General features: G+C 34.3%; 1 protein-coding gene across 2 annotated transcripts in view; it reads right to left on the reverse strand.

Annotated features, from left to right (window-relative positions):
* EEA1 (early endosome antigen 1) overlaps positions 1–21,004 on the reverse strand; it is a 126,348-nt gene that overhangs the window by 33,637 nt on the left and 71,707 nt on the right. For both annotated transcript variants that reach the window (XM_031938415.1, XM_031938414.1), the window contains exons 11-17: positions 19,444–19,782; positions 14,151–14,300; positions 9,944–10,063; positions 8,815–9,018; positions 6,605–6,805; positions 2,845–2,958; positions 1,747–1,902 (exon numbers count right to left, since the gene is read on the reverse strand). In XM_031938415.1, coding sequence (XP_031794275.1) covers positions 1,747–1,902; positions 2,845–2,958; positions 6,605–6,805; positions 8,815–9,018; positions 9,944–10,063; positions 14,151–14,300; positions 19,444–19,782 — 1,284 coding nt within the window. The remainder of the gene's footprint in view (positions 1–1,746; positions 1,903–2,844; positions 2,959–6,604; positions 6,806–8,814; positions 9,019–9,943; positions 10,064–14,150; positions 14,301–19,443; positions 19,783–21,004) is intronic.

Here is a 21,004-nt window from a genome sequence, read left to right on the forward strand (position 1 = left end):
CTATCCCAATTACTGCAGTAATTTATCTGTTTGAATTACTTATTTTTTTATTCTGCTATGTCATTTTATTTTTTAAAATTTATTTATTTTTAATTTTTTTAATTTCTATGAATTATTTAGATAATGTTCTTATTTTAAAAAATTTTGCTCTTTCTGCATACAGCACAAGGAGTATACATAAGCCCACTTAAGGCATTATTTGAATAACTAGGCAAATTTTACCACATAACTCTATACTTGTTAAATACAACAGATAACTTTGATGTATGCACATGCACACACACACACACACACACACACACACACTCCTCCCTACAGTGTCTCCAAAAACAATCTTAATAATTCAAACTGCTATTATTATTCTATTAGTATTTAAGAGCTTTAAACTGTACTACAGCTTCTGGATCACCTTATGTGTTATTATATTTAAAACAGAAGAGAAAAAATTTCCTAAACTATTTCATACAACTGAATTAATTCTTTAAAAACTGGCTACAAAAAGCACTGGCAATATTTCCTAGTTTGAGCTAGATAATGCAGTACCCACTGCACTGATCCTGGAGTCAGAAGGATATGAGTTCAAATCCAGCCTCACACAGTTAATACTTACTTAGTTGTGTGACCCTGGGCAAATCACTCAACTCCAACTGCCTTGCTTAATAAAAAAATATTTCCTAGAATCATTAACTGTAACTTATGGGTAACTGGTAAAGTCTCACAGAATCTCAAGATTCTTATTACTTTCTGACAGAGCCCATTCGATTTACTCTGGGACAGCTCTCAGAAATAGGATTTTTTTTTTTTAATACACAACTTTTTTTGTAACTTCCGGCTGCCTTTGCCTTCCAGAAGGAAGCAGACAAACCTAACCACTTTTCCAGATGGTAACCCTATGATGTCTCTTGTCCATCCTCAAACCTGTTGTTCATGACTTCTAGTTCCTTCACCATACCTTTTTTTTAAATCAGTCTTAGTGTGCTCATGTCCTTCCTAAAAAAAAGAAATCCTGAAGTGAATACAGTAGCTACTTGATACAACTGAATCAATGGATTTTCATTCACTTCTCTGAAGATAAGCATAGTGTAGAGCAGAATATTTTACTAGATCACCATTCCCCTTAGACCTTGGGGTCCTCTGAAGGCAGCCCAGAATGCCAAGTCACACATTCTTGATTTATAATAAGTTTAAAATCAACTCAAATATTTCTCAAATCAACTATCATCTCCCTACACATTATCTCTCTTGCAAATCCAAGCAGCTGAGTTTACAGTCCAAGTATAGGACTTTACATTTATCCAGACTTAAGTTTCATTTAACCTATCAAGATCTTTTTATTCCTTTACATGGTAGGTTATCCCTCTTTGTTTTCATCTTAAAATCTATGCATGCCATCCAAATCTGAAATAAAAATGTTGAACAGACAGAAACATCTATGGGACACTTCACTAAGGGTCTCCCTAGAAGAGGACATCTATCACCATACTACAGGGATTTAATGGAAAGCTCTGGGATGACTCTCTTAACTATAGGTTAATTAGAAAATTCTTGTTTTCCTTTAATGATTCATAAACTTTTGGCATTTCAGGTAATCGTCAATGATATTAATTTCCATCATTTGGAACTATAGATTAGAATGTGTAGGTAATAAAGAGAAATTTTATTAACAAAAATATTTGGTTAAAAAATGCTTTAAAATAATTTATTTTTTATAAATCTACAATTTTTTGCAATTGTTTTATTACAAACCTTCACTTGTCCCTCTAATTCTTCAGCTCTTTGCTCATTAGAGAGCTGTTTTTCTTTTAATTCCTTAATGGAGGCTTCCAGTTGGGTACAGTGGTCTTGCTTGTCATGCAGCTGCACAGTTACTTCATCCAACTGATTACTGATTTTATTTAACTCCTATAAAGGAAGAAATTTAAGAAAGTTTCAGTCTAACCTACTTTTGTCTCAAGATTTAGATAACATAAAACTGATCAATGATATCAAAAATCAGCACTTCCAGGTTCCATAATTTAAGAATTAGAAGGATGCCAACCCAAATCATAGCTGCCACTATCCCCTTTTACAGTTTCATCTTCCTGAATTGCTATGGATACAAAAATGTATAACTTTATGACAATCCTTTTGGTAACAAGCCTGTGGTATGTACACTAAAAAGGAGTTTGACATTTTTGACAATCTTCTGACTTTTTTTTTAAATAAAAAAATGGTTTTAGGAAAAAAAATTTTAGAAGTCACAAAAATTAGGCTAAGGAGAATAAAGTATGCTTCAATACTTTATGGACACGTGATTTCTTCAAGTATGGATCGCAACACCTCTATCCCTTAATGTATTACCTCAAAGTGTGGTTCAGGGGTTCCTTTTGGTCAAATTTATTTTCATGATAATACTGACACATTTTAATTTCTCACATGGTAAATATCTACATCTATCTAAAAATCTACATAAACAAAAGACTGAGGATGGGAGCCAATAATTTTCATATGTGTAAAGTATAAAGGCATCTTGATACCAAAAAGGTCTGAGAATTGCTGTCTTCATGGATAGCCATCGTGGGTTGCTATGGGTGAAGAAAATTCATCATCTGATAATAACACTTTACAAACTTAGCAAGGCTATAGTGGTCTTCAGACAATATCTACTCTTTCACCAGACCCAGGCTAGAAACAAATCTCTCTGGCTTTGGTTCGCCTTGATGGCCCATTTTTTGTTGGCACAGTCTCCAAGCTAGGTGTGTGGTGTAGATACCAACACGAATGTTGATATAACACATATCTCTACCAAGTCATGTTTTTAATGTGCATCAGTTTAAGGTATAAGGTCATTTTATCTTCCTATACCTGTTGCTTGTCTTGCAATGCATTCTGCGCTGTGTCCAAGTGATTCTGAAGATCTGCTCTTTGAGCAGTTTTTGCTGCTTCAGCAGAGAGCAATAATTCAGTTTTTGCTTTAATCTGAAATAAAAAACAATCTAATTTATTCAGAATATCGTTTTTATTTCATCTTACATCGATGCATCACAACCCCCTTTCTTCAAAGATCATATTAGAAATTATGAGATTCAGAATCATATCAGAAGCCAAAACTTCCCAATAAAATTTTAATTTAAAAAAAAAAACTTTAATTTTTTTTTCCTTTTAGTAACTTAATATTTTTTTTAAATACTACCACAACTTAACCTAGTCATCTGCTTTGTATTTTAAGGGCTAAACATCTTTAGGCAATTCTAACACTTTTTAAAGATTTCATAAAAGAACAAAACAAAAACAGCAAACAAAAGGCAATAAACTACTGATAGCAATGAAATCCTACAGACTACTGGGTTACTCTGAGTTAACAATAAGAGAATTCATTCAATGAGGCTTATATTGTAATGAGTTGTTATAACTCTGGGAATACAAATTATATATGTATAAATTACTATAAAGTCAGAAAAGTATTGAGAGACACTGGAGAAAGTACATGATGATATTTTGATATCTTTTACTCTGTTTAAACTCAACCATCAAAAAAGAAAATTTAATTTCACTTTGAATTATATGTACCTGCCTCCCCGACACTCAGTTCCATCAAAACACAACATCACTGGTAGGAGGGCAAATGTCTATTTACCAAATTTTAAAGTTAACAAATGGAAAAAAACAACCATATATTTTCAAAACCATCTTCTTTATAGTAACTGATATTATTTAGTCTTATATATCAGCCCAGTAATTATTTTCACACCTTTGGGTCAAATGCAACAAATAACAAAAATGAGTATCAAATGAGGGCAAAGATTTGTTTTCTGTAGATTTCCTGGATGTGATGCTGGAAGACACATCTCCTGTCCTTTCATTTCTGTCAGTTTAAAAATATGTACTTCCAAAGCCAACAAAGCTGAGGAGATAGAGAGCACACAGCTGAAAAGTTCAGTACATTCAGAATGTACCTATAATCCTTCTACTTCAGCTTTCCCAGGAACTCAGAGTCTTTCAGTAAAACCACTATGGAAGCTCCTTCAATATGCTGACCTTGCTACAATTCTTTTCACCAGCACTCTTACTAACCACAATTACTTTTTTCAACTTGAAAATGCTTTTATAGTGATCCATCTCTATGTCAGTTTTTTTTAAAGACACTACCTGTGAAGAAAAGGGCCCTGAAAAATTGTTCCCTGGATTCCATCTATTATCAGAAACCAAATAGCTAAAACAAACATCGGTGAAAAGATGCCTAGAGACAAGATTAAATTTCAAAAGAATGAACTTGAACCACTTTGTAATACACTTAAAATTTTTAACAAATTTTCTTTTTTGCACTTTCCCCTATGATCAACAAAAGTTAATAGGAAAGTATGGAATAGTGGAGACAAAAAGTCTGTCTCCAAGTCAGAAAAGAACCAGGTTCAAGTCCTTCATTTGACAAGGGTTTTGTGTTCATGGGAAAGTTGCTTAAACTCTTAAACTCTCCATTTGTAACATGAAGTTACAAATAGACTAGGTGCCAATCTGTATTAAGTAATCATAGGTTCCCCCAGACCAAAGAAAAGGGGGAGGATGGAAGGGAGAAAGAGGGAGAAGAAGAGGGAGAAATCAAGAAACAGAATTTGGAAGAAAAAAATACATATAGTTATCAAAAGAATCAAAAAGTATAAGTATATTGAATAACAGTTTCAAACTCTGAATAAAGTCATTAGTTAAAATTTTTGAGTAAAGTATAAAAAATAAAGGCCTGCACACCAACATGAATATTCATATGAAATACAAATTACAGAAGAATGAAGATACATACATTTCTAACCAAAAAGTATGAGAACAATAAGCTAAGAAATTAAAATCTGAGAATGACCAAGGAATTTTAAACAGAAATTTTTCAAAACTCCAAATTATTTCATACAAAATCTGATTAGCTGCTAACAGAACCCAAGGATGTTACATGAAGAAAAATGTACTTACTTGAAAGAAATATTACATGACCTGAAAATCTTTTAAAATTTACACACTGCTTGTGAACTGTTTGCATTTCTGTTTTTCTTCCCAGGTTATTTTTACCTTCTGAATCCAATTCTTCTTGTGCAACAAGAAAACTGTACGGTTCTGCACACATATATTGTATCTAGGTTATACTATAATATATTTAACATGTAGAAGACTGCCTGTCATCTAGAGGAGGTGGAGGGAGCGAAGGGAAAAGTTGGAACAGGAGTACAAGGGATAATGTTGTAAAAAATTACCCATGTATATGTTCTGTCAATAAAAAGTTAGAAAAAAAAAGTTTATACACTCCCAAATTTTTAAAATTTACGTTTTTAAAACCTTTAAAAAGGTTACAAAACCTTTATTAATAAATATGCTTTAGTACTTGTGCAACATGATAAATACAGAAATATGTTTAGAAGAATTGCACATGTTTAACCTATATTGGATAGCTTGCTGTCTAGGGGGAGGGAAGGGCAAAGCTTGGGAAAAGGGAAGGGAGAAAAATTTGAAACACAAGGTTTTGCAAAGATGAATGTTGAAAACTATCTTTGAGGGGCAGCTAGGTGGCACAGTGGATAGAGCATCAGCCCTGAAGTCAGGAGGACCTGAGTTCAAATTTGACCTCAGATATCTAACACTTCTGATGTGAGACTCTGGACAAGTCACTTAACCCTAATTGCCTCAGCAAAAAAAAAAAAAAAAAAAAAAAAAAAATTAAACTATCTTTGCAGGTATTTTGAAAATTAAAAGTTAGTATTAAAAATGAAGAAACTTAACCCTGACTGCCTCAGGGGGTAAAAAAGTGATAGGCAGTCTTGAATCTCTGCATTCTGATATTTTAACTACACTGGAATTCTCTGTCACCCTCACTTTATAGACAAATGAACTAAATCAAAACATAGGTTACACAAATTTTTCCATGAAGTCAACACTGAAGCTTTAGAAATGTATTTTCAGTTCCCAATCTATACTTAGTATGTTAGGTAAAACCAGTTCTCATAAACCTCTAGGTATCCTAGAAATAAATCCAAAATAAACATACCAAGCATTTCATTTTCAAGGCCTTTTAAAAAAAAATAAGTCTTATTTTAAAAATCTAGAAGCAAAGCCAAGATATAATATAAACTTCTCAGATAGAAAGTTGATGGAATAAAATCAAACTTTTTTTTAATCTACTAAAAATAACTTGCTTAAAATGAATCAAAGAAAGAAATTCTAGTGAAATATATTAAGATTTCAGAAGTCTAAAAGGTCTCCAAAAGGAGTCTAAGGATTAGAGCAAAGAATTTAAAGTTTCTAGATTCCAGTCTTGTTCAATTAATCTGGCAGCTTGCACCTGAATGGATTCATTCAGCAAACAAACAGAAAGAAAGGGTGTGGTGGAAAGGAGCTGGGCCTATTTCATTAAAAACCTAGTCTAACAGTTTCTAAAGTCATTTAATTTGCTTTCAATTCTCAATTGGTTAAAAATCAACAAGTGAAAATAAATAATAAAGAAGTTGTAATTTAAAATTCAATAAACTAAATATATTGAAAAGTTTCTTCTAGATTACTGATGAAACTGTCATTAATCAATCAATCAATAAACATTTCTGCAATAGACACTGTGTTACTAATTAAAAGAACACAGTTGCATTACCTGTAAATCAAGTTGGGAGACCTTCTCCCTACTCTCATTTAACTGACTTGTCACTTCATTAATATTGGCTTCTAGGGCAAGAACTCGGTCTTGTGCGGCTCGCAGGTGTGCCTTCTGCTCCTGCACCTGCTCGTGCAAATTCTCCTGGGCCTGTTTGTGACTTTCCGACTGGTTTTTCAGCTTCTCGTTGAGTTGAGTTACCTATTATAATAGCAAGATACTAGAATATTTACTAAAGAGATGAAAAGACCTAAAACATCCAAAGACCAAACAATTCTGAAGTTAAGCATTGGAAAGGCATTGGGCCAATCTATCTTAACAATATTAAGCTGCTCTAAATTTTAACAAAATTGGTTTTTTTAAACATTCATTTTTAAATTATAACTTTCAAATTCTCTTCCCCTTCTTTTAGTCTGTCCCCTTCTCTTACCCACTGAAAGGCCTGAAAGACATATGATGTTTCTTCTTTATACATGGTAAGTCAAACAAAACACTTCCATAGTCTCCATGAAGTTTATAAAATTTAAAATGTTTTAATCTATTCTTAGTAAAGTACTTTTGTGCCCAACATCATTACAATTTTTAAAAATGTTCACATATCAGAAAGAGATGTTCTTTTCACAGACTTATGTCTAGCAGTTTTACTGAGGGCAAAATCATATGTAAATTTTTCTAATAATTTTAGTCTGAGTTAAACTTAAAATATATCCCAAGGCAATCTGCATCCAGAGAAAGAACTATGAAAACTGAATGTAAATCAAAACATATTATGGTCATTTCTTTTTTCTGTTTTATTCTCTTCCGTGGTTTTTCTTTTTTGTTTTGATTTTTCTCTCCCAACATGATTCATAAAGAAATGTGTATTTAAAAAAAAACTTAAAACATATTATTCCAACTGACAACCAATCTAAACATACCATTTAAAATTGGCAATTAAGATCAACTGTGAATCTTCAGAAAACAGGGACATAAATACAGAAAGTTATTAAATCTTCATGGCTTAAATGAAAATAACGGCATTCTACATCAAAATTTATTGTATGATCTATTTATCAAATTTGGCTTTGATAAGCAGATCCTCTTCCACTTAATGAACTAAGATTTAGGAATTCTTTTAAAATATCTCCAATCCCAACAAGTTTCCTGGAGGTCAGATGCTATTGTTCATCCTCTAATTCTTATCAATTCTTGCTGCCAGATGAGGCAAACATGTTAGTAAAAAAATGTCACTTACCTACTTAAAGCTCTGATTTCTTCTCCAAATGCCTACCAATAAAAGCTGAATTCCTTAATCTAGCACTCAAAGCCCTCCAAAATTGTGTTTTACTTGCATATCACCTTTTAATAGTTCAATATCCCTAGGAGGTAGGCAGGGCAAACAATATTGCTATTGTACAAGTGAGGGAGATGAGGCCCTAAAAACTTTGAGCACCATGGCCATGTGACATAAGGAGAAAAGTCAATCTAGATAACAGATCACTGGCATTCTGCCCTGAGTCATTCTCCTCAAAGTGACAACCAAAATTCTGTCTGATCAGTGTTCACACCACAGCTAAACTGCCCTATATGCCATTCCTCTTAAATGCCAGCCTCTCATCACTAGAATTCCTACCCCACTTCAAGGTCCAATTGAAATGTCACCTCCTACACATGGTTGTTCCTAATCTTGCAGTTGTTAATGCTTTTGCCTTCTTAGGAATTAAGTTTCTATATATTCTGTATTTACTTGGTTGTAAACATGTTTTCTCCCAGTAGAATGTAAGCTCAGTAAGGGTAATGGCTGTTTCCTTAACGTGCTAAATAAATCTTTACTGAAATTTAAGTGTTTTATAGACCAGCCTTTCAGTTCAGCAGAAGCACCTGCTATTCTCTGCACTCATAACGGCAGGCTTTCACATGGGTCACTTGTGACACCTCTTCAATAGCTAATTTTGTCCTAAAATGCCTGGCTCTTCCATGCTTTTACACCAAAATCACAACTCCCTTCTTTTAGTATATTCAGTTTATACAGGCCATACATCAAACTTATTTGAAATCTAATATTCCATTTACCAATAAAAAATTCTGAGATATTTTATAGATATGTTAGCTAAAAGTTATCTACATACATGTATACACACAAAAGAAAATGAAATGTGGAAGGTCAATGGAGAAGATTTTTAAGTAGCAACGAGTTGAAAACAGGTAAAAAGCACATCTGAAAGTCTTACCTGTTCTTGTAATGTATGGTTTTTCTCTTGTAATTGGTTAAGAACAGCAGTCTCTCCTTCACCAGCTTGAATTTTTGCATAAAGATCTTCTCTCTCTTTTTCAAGTAATGTGATGTTCTCCTTACTCTTCTGTAGCAAGGCTTCAAGATTTTGAATCTTTTGGTCCTTATCTCCAATTTGACGTAATACTTGTTCCAAATCATTCTGGAACAATGGAAAATGGCTTCCTTAAGGACTGAGACCTTAATACATAAAATGCTAGATATCAAATTTCATACCTCATTCCTGTATTCATGAAATCATAAAATGGCAAATACAATTAAACCAGTGGCATCTTTTATTTCATAAACAAATTTTACTTCCATAAAGAGTAAATGTCTCAGTAATCATTACTCAGTTAATGAGATTTTTTTCCTCTTTTCTTTTTAAGAAAATATCAACATTTTAAAATTAGCTTACTTATTTAAAAAAAAATTTAAGCCTGCATTCCAGGATATGTTTTGAAATATGTATATATTCAACTTCCCCCTTTGCCTTTTACCTAATAGATGGAAGTCACAATATGAAAGATATTTCAGCATAAAAAATTTCCTTATAATTACTACTGTCCCTAAGCAAAACAGATTGCCAATGCCCCAACAACAGTGTTTTTCAGATATAAGTTGGACAGCTACATGTTAGGAAAAGTACAGACCAGACTCCTGATTTGGATAAAGAATCCAGCTAGATGAACCTGAAGTTCCCTGCTACTCTATGATTCTAGAATCCTATAATTCTATTAATAATATTGGCATTATGAATGATGATCCTGAATTATTCAAAGATACTTCATCAACAGGTATTCAGTGTCAAATGTGGGAGATATTGATTATGATCCCTAAATTGTGTTTATTAAACCAAAAAGATATTGCTTTCTCTTTCCACCAATATCCAATCTGTTACTAAAGTCAGCTGACTGTCTCCAATCTGAAGGCTCTTTCCAATACACTCTGCTATTCCACCTCAATGTAACCAGAAAATTAAGTCAACCCTAAAACTCATTTTCCTCACTTACTCTGGATAATCAAATTGTTCCTACCCACCTGGCCCTCCTGCAGCCCGAAAGCAGTACCAACCCCAAGACCTTTACCTGGGCTTCCCGAAGCTTGGATGTGGTGCTCTGCTGCAAGGCCTGCTGCTCTTGATGTTGCTGCCTTGCTTTATCTAACTGATGCTGCAGTTCAGTGAAATTTGTTACTTTTTCCTTCAACTTGAAAGAGAAAATTTAGACTGTTAATGAAAAGCAAGAGGCATAATGTAGAAGTTCAAATCAAAAAGTAAATTCAACAAATTTTATTACGTGTATAATGTATTTAATTAGGTGTTATGGGGAAAATAAAATAAGCAAGACCCATTTCCTGCATCCAAAGAGCTTACAATTTGGTATAGAGGATGAGATATAAATGTGAATAACTATTAAACAACTTAGAATATGATTTGGTGCATGTGAAGTCACAGTGGCACAAGAGATTTAAGAGGGAAGATCTGAGAAACTGAATTGCTTTTAGTTCAAGAAATTGAAAATAAAAAAGAGGAAATGACCCTGTAAGAATAACAAAATTTCAACAGAGGTTGATATGATGTGAACAGAACTTATTTAATACACACTAAGTGTGTGTGATAGAAAGGAGTATAATGAATACGACATGCAAAAATGAACAGAAAAGAACAAGATGATCAAGGATAACGAGTGGCCTGGTTTAGCTAAAACCAGTCACCTAACAAGCATTTATTGAGTGTGTATATGAAGAGATGGTGCTTAAGTTATATCCTAAAGGAAGATAGTGATTCTGTGAAGTAGAGGTAAGAGAAGATTGTATTCCAGGCATGTGGAATGATCAATGCAAAAGTGGAGATAGGAGTCACAATGTCATATATGACAGAGGCCAGCTGGGCTTACATGTGGCCAGTGAAGATATAAAAGAGATTGAAATCAGGCTATCAAGGACTTTAAAAGATAAGTGAGGAATTTAAAGTTGACCTTAAAGTCAAAAGGAAGCCACTAAAGATAAGTGACTAGGAAAGTCTGTGGTAAAATCTGTGCTTAAGGAAAACCATTTTGGTAGCTTTGTGTAGCTACCAAATGAGCATTTGGCAGTAGTATAAAAATGAATTGGAAAGAAGGGAAGCTAGAGACAGATCTGTTAGAAGGCTATTTAGAACAGTTCAAGCAATGGTAATATGGTCCTAAAAAATGGTCGGTGGCAACTTGAGTGGAAAGGAGGGGATAAACGAAACAGGGAAGGTTTCATGGGGAGAACTAACAAGACTTGGCAACTCCTTAGATGTCAGATGAAGAAGACTCAGAGATGGCTGAATGAAGAGAGGTCAGAGGTTGTGATGTGATGCTGTAAGAAAGTAGGACAAAAGTAAATGCCTTTCAAACTCATCCAGCCAGCAAGCAATTCCTTTCATGTAGAAGAGAGAGGCTGCTGGGGTGAAGAGAAATGTTTCCTTATCACAAAGTCTCTTGAGTCTCTTTTCATTTAACGAAGTAGCACCATGGGGAGATTGACTTCAGCCAAAAGGTATAAGGCCTAAAAATAAAATATATTCCATACTATTAATTGGGTAACAGCTAAAATGAGAGATGCAAGAAAGAAAATAGCAGACAGAATAATTTAATTGAGTAAGGAGTTCAGAAGAGAAAAGATTACCAGAAAAACTCTAAGAAAAGCTCAAAGGATAGATGGGATCAAAGCTGAGGACGCTGCAGCTCATGATGCCTCCTAAATGAAGAACCTGCAGCTGAGTAGTACAAAGGGAGGGCTGGAGCTAGCTTCCTAGCCGGGCCTAGGAGATGCCCTCCCTGCTGGGAGAGAATTACTAATCACAATACCTACAGGAGATGGAGTTCTTAGTTGTAGAAGGCAGTCTAAAGATAGCTCAGCTGAAGTCTGTAGCTGAGGTAATAAAAGGAGCAGACAGAGAGAGGGGGAATGAAAGGCCTTTATACCATTTCCCATATCAAGAGAAATGCTTAATAACTACAGTTCTACTCAGGGGAGTAATGCAGGTGGCTCCTGGTGTTCTAAGCACACACAGCATTTCTAGGAGACATTATTTTAGGTCATTAGTTGATCCTGAGCACAGCCAGAGTAAAAGCAGACAGCCTTCAGATGTCAGGAAGAGGAAGAAAAAATGCAATCTACAGGAAAGACCAACAATCTTGTAGATTCTCAGCATGTGCATGTTCTGGATGCACATCTGGGCCCCAAGTGCTCTGGGCATGTGGATCTCCAACAGTTCTTAGGAATGTAGGCTCCTCCTACTAGATACATATGTATTTATGAAGAGTAAATTTAAAGTTAACAGCACAACATGTAATAGCATTCCTTTATTTACATCTGCTATTGAATTAAACCTTTGTTAAAACTAAATGTAGGGGCATCTAGATAGATAGAGCACTGCTCTGAGTTCAAATCCAGCCTCAATCATGTAACGCTCCCTAAGTATGTGACCCTAAGAAAGTCACTTAATCCCAAATGCCTGGCCAAAAAAAAACAAACCTGAATGTGTTCTATCACTGGCTGGTAAAATATCAGCGAGAACTTAGAGCTTATGAACCATGGACTGAAGGGGACATGGCCCCCACACACACCTATAACCAGGGAAGCTAACTGCAAAATTAAAGGGTTACAAAGATAATTTCCTCAAGTCCTACAACTCTTAAGGTTCAAATAAAATTTACAGATTATAAAAGACCTATCACAATACAGTAATATAAGCAAATTTTGAACAATTCTAATGCTATGATTAATAAATCATAAAGAGAATTCCCCCCCCAAAAAAAATATACATTTATAGGAAACTAGTCACTAAATTCTTACTACTTGTTTTTATTAACTAGTATCCAGGAGTTAATTCTTCACCCATCAAATATCTTAAGAACTGAATAACATAAGACAAAATACCAGAATACCTTATTTTTTGTTTAGTAACTGTATTTTATCATCCGATTTCAAAAAGCAGGATTACATGGTACCATATCTAAAATTTTAAGTCTAGATACCTAAAACACAGAGGACTTACTGCCTGTAAAAACTGCATTTTTGTGGTCAAAATGATTTTGCTCTTTCTGATAATATGGAAATCAAACAGCAGGTGAGATTTTTACTAAAATGTCATCTTTTTACAAGTATTGTTTTTCCTCAATAGTATTTTATTTTTCCAAATACATGTAAAGATAGTTTTCAACATTCATTTTTGTAAAACTTTGTGTTCTAATTTTTCTCCCTCTCTCCATCACCTCCCCTCTCCCCAAGATAGCAAGTAATCTGATATGGGTTAAACATGGGCTTGCCTTTTAAATGCATTTCCATATCTGTCATGTTTGCAAGAAAAGTCAGACCAAAAGAAAAAAATACAAGAAAGGAATAAAACAAACAAAAAGGTGAAAATACTGTTTCAATCCACATTCAATCTCCATAGTTCTCTCTATGGATGTGACTGGCATTTTCTATCCTAAATCTATTGGAATTGCCTTGAATCACCATTTACAATTTCAAATCCATCTTTAAAAACTTAAATAATTATAATCTTAGATGATATCAAGGTTTATTATATAAAGTAGTATATAATCCTCACGATAACAGAAATAAGGTATCTCTGATAAACTCTACTACAGTAAATTCTCATTTTTCTTAATTTTATAATTTCATTAATATTTCATCATGTTCAGGCCATAAATCTCATTTTTAACAACTTCATCTAAGTCTACCCACCCACTCCAAATGCAGGCTTTCTGCTTGAAATTGTAAGAAAACTTTCCATGCAAGCCCTCAACAAATATTTGTGAAACGAATAAATGGATATCTCTCACTGTAAATGAAATATTGGTCATTTCACCATATAGAATTTCATTCTCAAGTTTCTTTGGAAGGTAACCACAATGAATAAAGCCATAGTATTTAATGAAGATTTATTTTAAATGTGAAAAATAAAAGGTTGAGAATCACAGCAGCTATAAATTAAAGAAAGCATCAGACTAAACAATGTTTTTAAAAATAAATATTAAAATAATTATATATATCAATCAAGTTTAAATAAAAAGTCCTTAGAGATCATCTTAACCTGAGGTCTATAAACTTTCCCCCCAATATTTTAATAACTGGATTTCACTATAATGAGTTTCTCTTGTAATCCTTTGTATTTTATTTTATGCATTTAAAAATCTTGTTATTTATTGGAAAGGGAGACAAAGGTTTCAGACAGCCAAAGCGGTCCATGAAACAAATATAGTTAAGAACCCTTGCTCTAGAGAAAAAAGACAACAGTAATTGGAAATATGGACCTACCTGTTCTTCTAAGCGAGAAAGTTTTAATTGTAGATCAGCCACTTGTTGTTCTTTGTCCATCAATTTTTCACTGGAGAGCTGTCTCTGTTCTTTAAGCCTGCCATGAGCCTCACCTAATTGTCGTTCTGTCTCCAAAAGTTTGCTGTGTAACTTTAAAAGAAGAAGGATTTCATTTTCCCATCTCCTACATTAGATTTAAGAGCCAAACACCAATGAGAACAATTTCAATGTTTTTGAAAATAAAAATGAGACATGTTACAATATCTCTTTTCTCAAGTTCCTTTTGGATTTTAATAATAACATAAATGTTTAATTCTTTAAAACATCCTATATTCACATCCTTTTCAATATACTCATTTTAAGAAGAAAAATAAGAAAGGTTTCCTTTTATACTTATCACCTACCAAAGAAAAGAAGACAACCAGTTATAAAACAAAGCTTGCAGCACATTTCTAACAGTGCCTGCTGACAGTATCTGGTAAGATAATTTAAGTAAAATACCTAGTAAACCACCCATTACTATCAATTCATATTCAACTAAACATATAGAGAAAAGTATATAAAGGAAAAAGGAAAGATCCAGATAAAGCTCTCTAGGAAAATTTGAGGAGGGAGAAAATATATAGGTAGCTAAGAAGGAGCTGGAGCTACAAATTTTAGATAATAGTTATCCTTAAAGAGACTGTGCTCTAGATAGTTACTAACCTGAAGTAAGAGGGGGAAATGACTTGGAGGAAGGGAAAGGCATGAGGGAGAAATCTTATTGGAAAAGATAGCATTTAAAGTATAAGGAGGAACAGACATTCAAGGTAAAGATTAGGACATCTGAAATATTAGGAACTATGTCAGCAAGGAGAAGGAGGTGAAGAGCAAAGGACATAATTACAAAACAAAGTAAATGAGTTTGGTTAAGACTTGTGGAATACCAGACAGTAATGTTTGAACATTACTTAAGAAGAAATTGAAAACTGATGAAGATTCTGAACTGACTTTTTAAAAATAATGGGACCTGACTTACATTTAAAAAAAACTTTATTTTGGTAGCAATACAAAAGCCTAATTAGGAAAGCCATGCATTTATTCTATTAGCCATGTGGGTAGTGATGAGGACGTAAATTAGTAAGACAGCAATGGCACCCTAAGAGGGGGAAGATGCAAGGTCACTGCAGTGGTAGAACTGACAATTTTTTAACTAATCAAATAGAAGTGAGAAAGAGAGAAAAATCAAGTTTAACCCTGAGATTACAAAGATCACAAAATGAAGAGTAATATCAGAGAGACAGTAAAGTCAAAAGGAGGAACACATATTCAAAAGAAAGATAATAAGCTATGATGTAGACATGCTAGGCTGAGATACCAATTATATACAGTATATATACTATATATACGTTATATATTCCATTATAGGAAGATGAAGATAAAGGACTAGACTTGGGAAGAAAGGCCCAGATATCTAGCTTTGGGAATCTACAAAATCTACTTCTATAAGAGGTAGTAGAAGCCACAGGAGAGACTGAGATGCCAAGGGACAAAGTATAAAGGAGAGAAGCCTAAAGAAGAAAAACCCTTTGAAAGATTTCTACATTGTTGTGTTACTGTTAGTGATGGTCCTTCCTTCTCAAAGATGAACAATGACATCATGAGAGGTATGTCTTGATTTATGCATGAACTGGATGTGAGGCAGAACCGCCCAAAGTCATCAGTCTGACTCTCTCCTCCAGAGCTCAATGGCAAGACAAGAGCCAAGACCAGTGGTGATGGCCCAAGGATCAGAAGAAAGAATGAGGAAGCAGTGATGAAATGGGAGAATCAGCAAATACCTGCAATAGGAAATACCTGTGTGTGTATCCAGAGCTGTTGAGGTGTTGTAGAATGAGGACTGAAACAAAGGTCAGTAAATTTGGCAATTAAATCAGTAGAAAGTTTTGAAATACTAGTTTTGGTACAATAGTGGGAATGGAAAGCTCAACTGTAAGACAGTTGAGAAGACAATGAAATGTGAGGCAACAGAAGCATCAGGTATAGGTAAAATTATCTAAGTCATCAGTGAAAGGGAGAGTTGAGATGAGAAAGGAGGTAAAACAGAGGGACAAATTAAAAAAAAATTTTTTTAGGATTGGGAAGAAATCTTTTCTCCATATGCATCTATCTAAGGGCATGAATTTCCTGTAAATTACTGTCTCACTGCTATTCTTCTTTCTAAATTTTGGCTACTCTCAGTGGTATTTAACTTACTAAGAAAGACAAATGCAGCTCTGTGTCTCTCTCCTACTAGCTTAAAATGCTTCCAATTAGATTTGCAAGACTCCTGGCAAATGTATTTTTACCAATCCTTGCTAAATGCACACTATCCCAAGTCCAGGCCCCATCATTTTACATTTTAAGCTGTGGCTCTGAAGTCCAAGTCCTATACTCAGGTATTATCTTTCTATATAGCCAGCAGTTTACTTCCTTCTCTTCTAAATCATTTGCTTTTTATTGACAGCAAGAATGGAAATACTCCCTGTCATCAATTCTTTAATTTCTTGTCCCGGTCTTCCTCATTCTCAACTTCCTCTATGGTCTCTCACTAAAATTCATGGCCACTTGTGGGATAGAGGTAAAAAATCTGGCAAGACTTGGGAATTCCATGTCTTGAATATAGTCCTCATTACTGTTAGTGTTAACGTGAGATAGAAGGAATATTGGCTGATCAAGTATGAAGTAGAGAGATTCACTGAGAATAAGAATGACCAGAGTTATAAGGATAAGATCCACTTTGGGGACCACAGTCTCAAGAATAGAAAGGAGACAGGAGGCTGATTAAAATAAGGCCAAGGCTTCCTAGGAATACAATATGGACATGAGTTTTCAACTCATTAACATACTTCCCTCTGCCAGATTTCTTTATTATTATCTAGGCATCCACACCAGGTTCTAGATTTCAGGATGATTCTTGACTTTTCATTCTCATTCACCTCAACTGCTAAACCACTTGCCAAATCATGTCATTTCTATTTCTACATCTCCTATTGAATTCCTACCTTTCTCTCTATTCATATAGCCACCACTCTTGTTCAAAGCCCTCATCACCACCTCTCACCATGATTACTCTAAAGGCTTCCTAATTAGTAACTGCCTCAAATCTTGTCCCACTCCTATTTCATTATCCACACAGATACCTAAGTGATTTCCCTGACAATACCATTCCTCCTAGCACTCCTTCTGCAATCTCTTGCATCATCATCAAAATCAAGTTCTAGTCTCTTTTGTTTTGTGAATTACCACAGCCAAAGAATTAACCATCAAGTGGCTATGATAAGCATCTGTATTTAGCTAGATTCCACCTCAGAGAATAAACATAAATTGTTAAGAGATCATACAAAAAGCCTTTCTAGTATGACAGAACCTGTGAAATCTAACTGTGCTTCAAATATTAAAGGGTCATACCATGATGAGGTATTAAATTTAGAATGAGGGGTGTTTAAATTCTACCTCCAATACATATTACACATCTGATTAGAAAAATAACTTATATGGACATCAATTTCCTCATGCATAACAAGGGGTCCAATATTACAGCACTTGTCTATGAGGCTCAAAAGAAGTGATGTATATAAAGTGATACGCAAACTTCAAGGAATCTAAAGAATGAGAGTAATAAATCTAATAAATTTTAAAAGTTTAAAAATCTAATAAATAAAATTAATAAATCTAAAGTAATAAAATCACATAAAAGTATAGGGATTGATCAGAAGAGTTCCCAAATCAACTTGAATTTTTAAAGCTGTGAATCTTTGTTTGGAACTCTATTTCACCGAGAAAAAATAAAATGGTTCAAGCTATTGTGGGTCCTCTTCAATTCTCAATAATTTGGACTTACCTCAGAAAGAAAAATGAATTTGAGGCAAGAGAGAGGTAACCCACTTTTCAGCAAATCTGAAGTTTCAGAATAATTTAATCACATGACAAAGTCCATGTTTTTTCATATGTGCATATTGTAGATTTAATCCTTTGTGCTTTTCAGACTCTGAAAGCAATGTGTGTGATCCTTTCCTCACTTTTCCTTTTAAGCTGGCACTGTCCAGGAAGGTTCTCTTTACCTTTTCAAGAACTCAACATTATCCAAGAAATCGCCTTTCCTCTACCTAGGAATCAGGGAATTTTGGTACTGGGGATATCTATTAAGTCTCTTTTTAGGCAAAGTAAGTGGGAGCACATGGCTATCATAAAGAGATGGTTCCCAATGACAAAAGCCAAATTCATCCCCAGCTAATAAGATCCAAAGTTTACCATATCCTATGAGCTCAAAGAATTCCCTGATCAATCTTTAATAGAGGCAAAAGGTTCTAGCCCCTATAAAAAGAACTCTATATCACCTTAGTGACACACTCAAGGTATTAGTTAATTTACTAAAATGCTTTTCCTTTTTTAAGCTTTTTTTACTACAAAGAATGTTAGAAAAGGAATATAGGAAAAAATAAATGTGATTCAAAAGTCTACCAAAAAAGGAAAAAAAAAAAAGATAAAACAAAAAAATAATATCATGCAAAGGATTCTTCAAGGTACCTAGGCTAGTAAAAAATTACAAAATAGTTGAAAGCCTACAAATATAGCTGTACTGCTCATAGGAAATTCTATTCACTTTATTCATCATCCATTATATGCAAGATACTAAGCTAGGTATCTATAAAAGAAAGGCTAAATATAAGCAGTAGGAATACTGAGATTTATGTAAAAGATAGCTTTTACAACAGAATTCTCAAAGAACAACAGAACAAAGGTAGAGGGAGAAACAGTGGCGATGAGAAAAATGTAGAAAGAATGATGTTTATGAGACCAAGAGTCTACTAAGTCAACAGGCAAGAGAGGACCTTATTAAGCTCAAGAGATAGCTGAGGATTAGAGAGAGAGATCTACGTGTCTTCAAATAGAAGAAGAGTTGAAGTTGCCAGAATAACTGACTTTTCTGAAGGCAGGTACAAAACAACAAGAGCAAAACTGGTAAGGAGTCAGGGGCAAGAAAAGGAATCAATAAAACAGACAGAAAAGTAAAGAGATACAAGAACCATAGAAGACTAGTATTAGGGAAGCTGTGGAAGAAGAGAATTTAGAGACAGTATTTAGTTCAAACGTTGCAGAAATTAATGGTGGTAAGGCCAAAGAAAAGGCCACTGTATCTATTAATAGACAGTTATTTCAGAAGGACATATTTACTTCCTACACCCTAATTATGACTCCAGTATATATGCTAAAAAGAAGAGGATGTAGGATCAACTGGCTCACATAAAAGAATAACAGGAACATCTCTTACTTGATTAATCTCACTTTGAAGTTGAAAACCATGCTGCTCTTTCTCCTCTCTTTGTTGCTGGAGTTGTTTGAATTCCACCTTGAGATGCTGATACTTGCTCTCTACTTCTGACAATTCCTCCTTGAGCTTCTGGCTCACTTCCCCCTTTTCCACAAGCTCTCCCTGTAACCTTTGCAGTGAGGCTTCAGATGATGATAATTTTGATTGAAGCTGCTGACAATCCAGTTCTTTTTGATGAAGGTTTGCTTGAATATTCTTTTTACAAACATACTCTTCATTTTGTTTCTCCTCTAACTGAGTGTAATCTTGTTCTTTCTTCAGTAACTTTTCAGACAAATTCTGAAAAATCAATTGAGTATTTCATATTAATTATTATAACAACTTTGGAAGAAACTTTATATCAATAAATTTACTAAATATAAAAGCAAGTCAATAATAGATGTTATAGTGAAACAAAAACTAGCATAGGCTTAGTGTTGACCAGTTTTTTAAAGTCTTTTTTTTTTTATTAATGGCTCAAGTTGTTCTAAAAATGTATCTCTGAACTTATAGTTAACAGTTTTTCACTCTAGGATGCAGTTTTTAATGAAATAAAAGTTCACTAGCAAAGGGCAGTCTAATAGTCTTATATTTATCATGAGAATAAAATCTACCTGTGGTAGTTTGAATAAGTTTCTGGATCTTTTGGACCTCTTTGAGATCCATAAGGCCCCTGTGAGACATGCTGCCTCTGCTTTAGAAATACCCTTTCCTTCCGAGTATAATTTCCACCCTACGGCTTTTTGAAACTCTCCAAATCTGGAATCTTCCATGCTAAAAAATTTCAATCCTAGCCTAATCTGTCAACTAGGACTAACTAACTTGCCTGGCACCTGCCTGTCTATGACATCAGAGGTGGGGAAACAATGGGATATCTGAGATCTTACTGCTCCCTATAGTATAGCCCTTACCGGTTTTGTTTCTAACCAAGTAGATGGGGTAACCCAAGCTTGTGCTGGTCAGAGTGAGCTGTCTTGATATGCAGAGCTGCCCTGAAAATAACAGGGGGTGGGAGTGTGATAGTTCATGGCCTTAGAGTATACATTATGATCCAACCCACACATCACATTGATTAAAAACAAGGATCAGAGAGCCAAATGGAAGCACTTGGTAATCTGCCAGGACAAAGAAGAACCCTATACATTAAACCACCAATCTTCTCTCCTGTTGCCCAAAGGCCCCAGAAGGCTCTAGGACCATAGGCTGCTATGGTTATTACCCCAACTAGCCCTTACCCCTTAATCTGCACTCAAGATCCCTTCAATGAATTCCCTTACGCCTCAAAACTTTCTTCTTGTCAATTAAAATGCACAAAATTAAAGGTCTCTTGTTTTTAGACCAACTGACTTAATTTTAACACTTGCAAAAGTCCAAAAACTACCACATTTGACTGAGATGCTAACCCTTTTACAGTCAGAAGTTATCTGGATAATAAGGATTACATTAGGCCATTTCTAATTTTTTCATTTTAGAAATATACATAATTCTGGATTACAAAGAATGTCTTTGTTTTTTAAATTTT

This window comes from Sarcophilus harrisii, chromosome 5 (genome assembly GCF_902635505.1).
Source record: "Sarcophilus harrisii chromosome 5, mSarHar1.11, whole genome shotgun sequence".
NCBI lineage: Eukaryota > Metazoa > Chordata > Mammalia > Dasyuromorphia > Dasyuridae > Sarcophilus > Sarcophilus harrisii.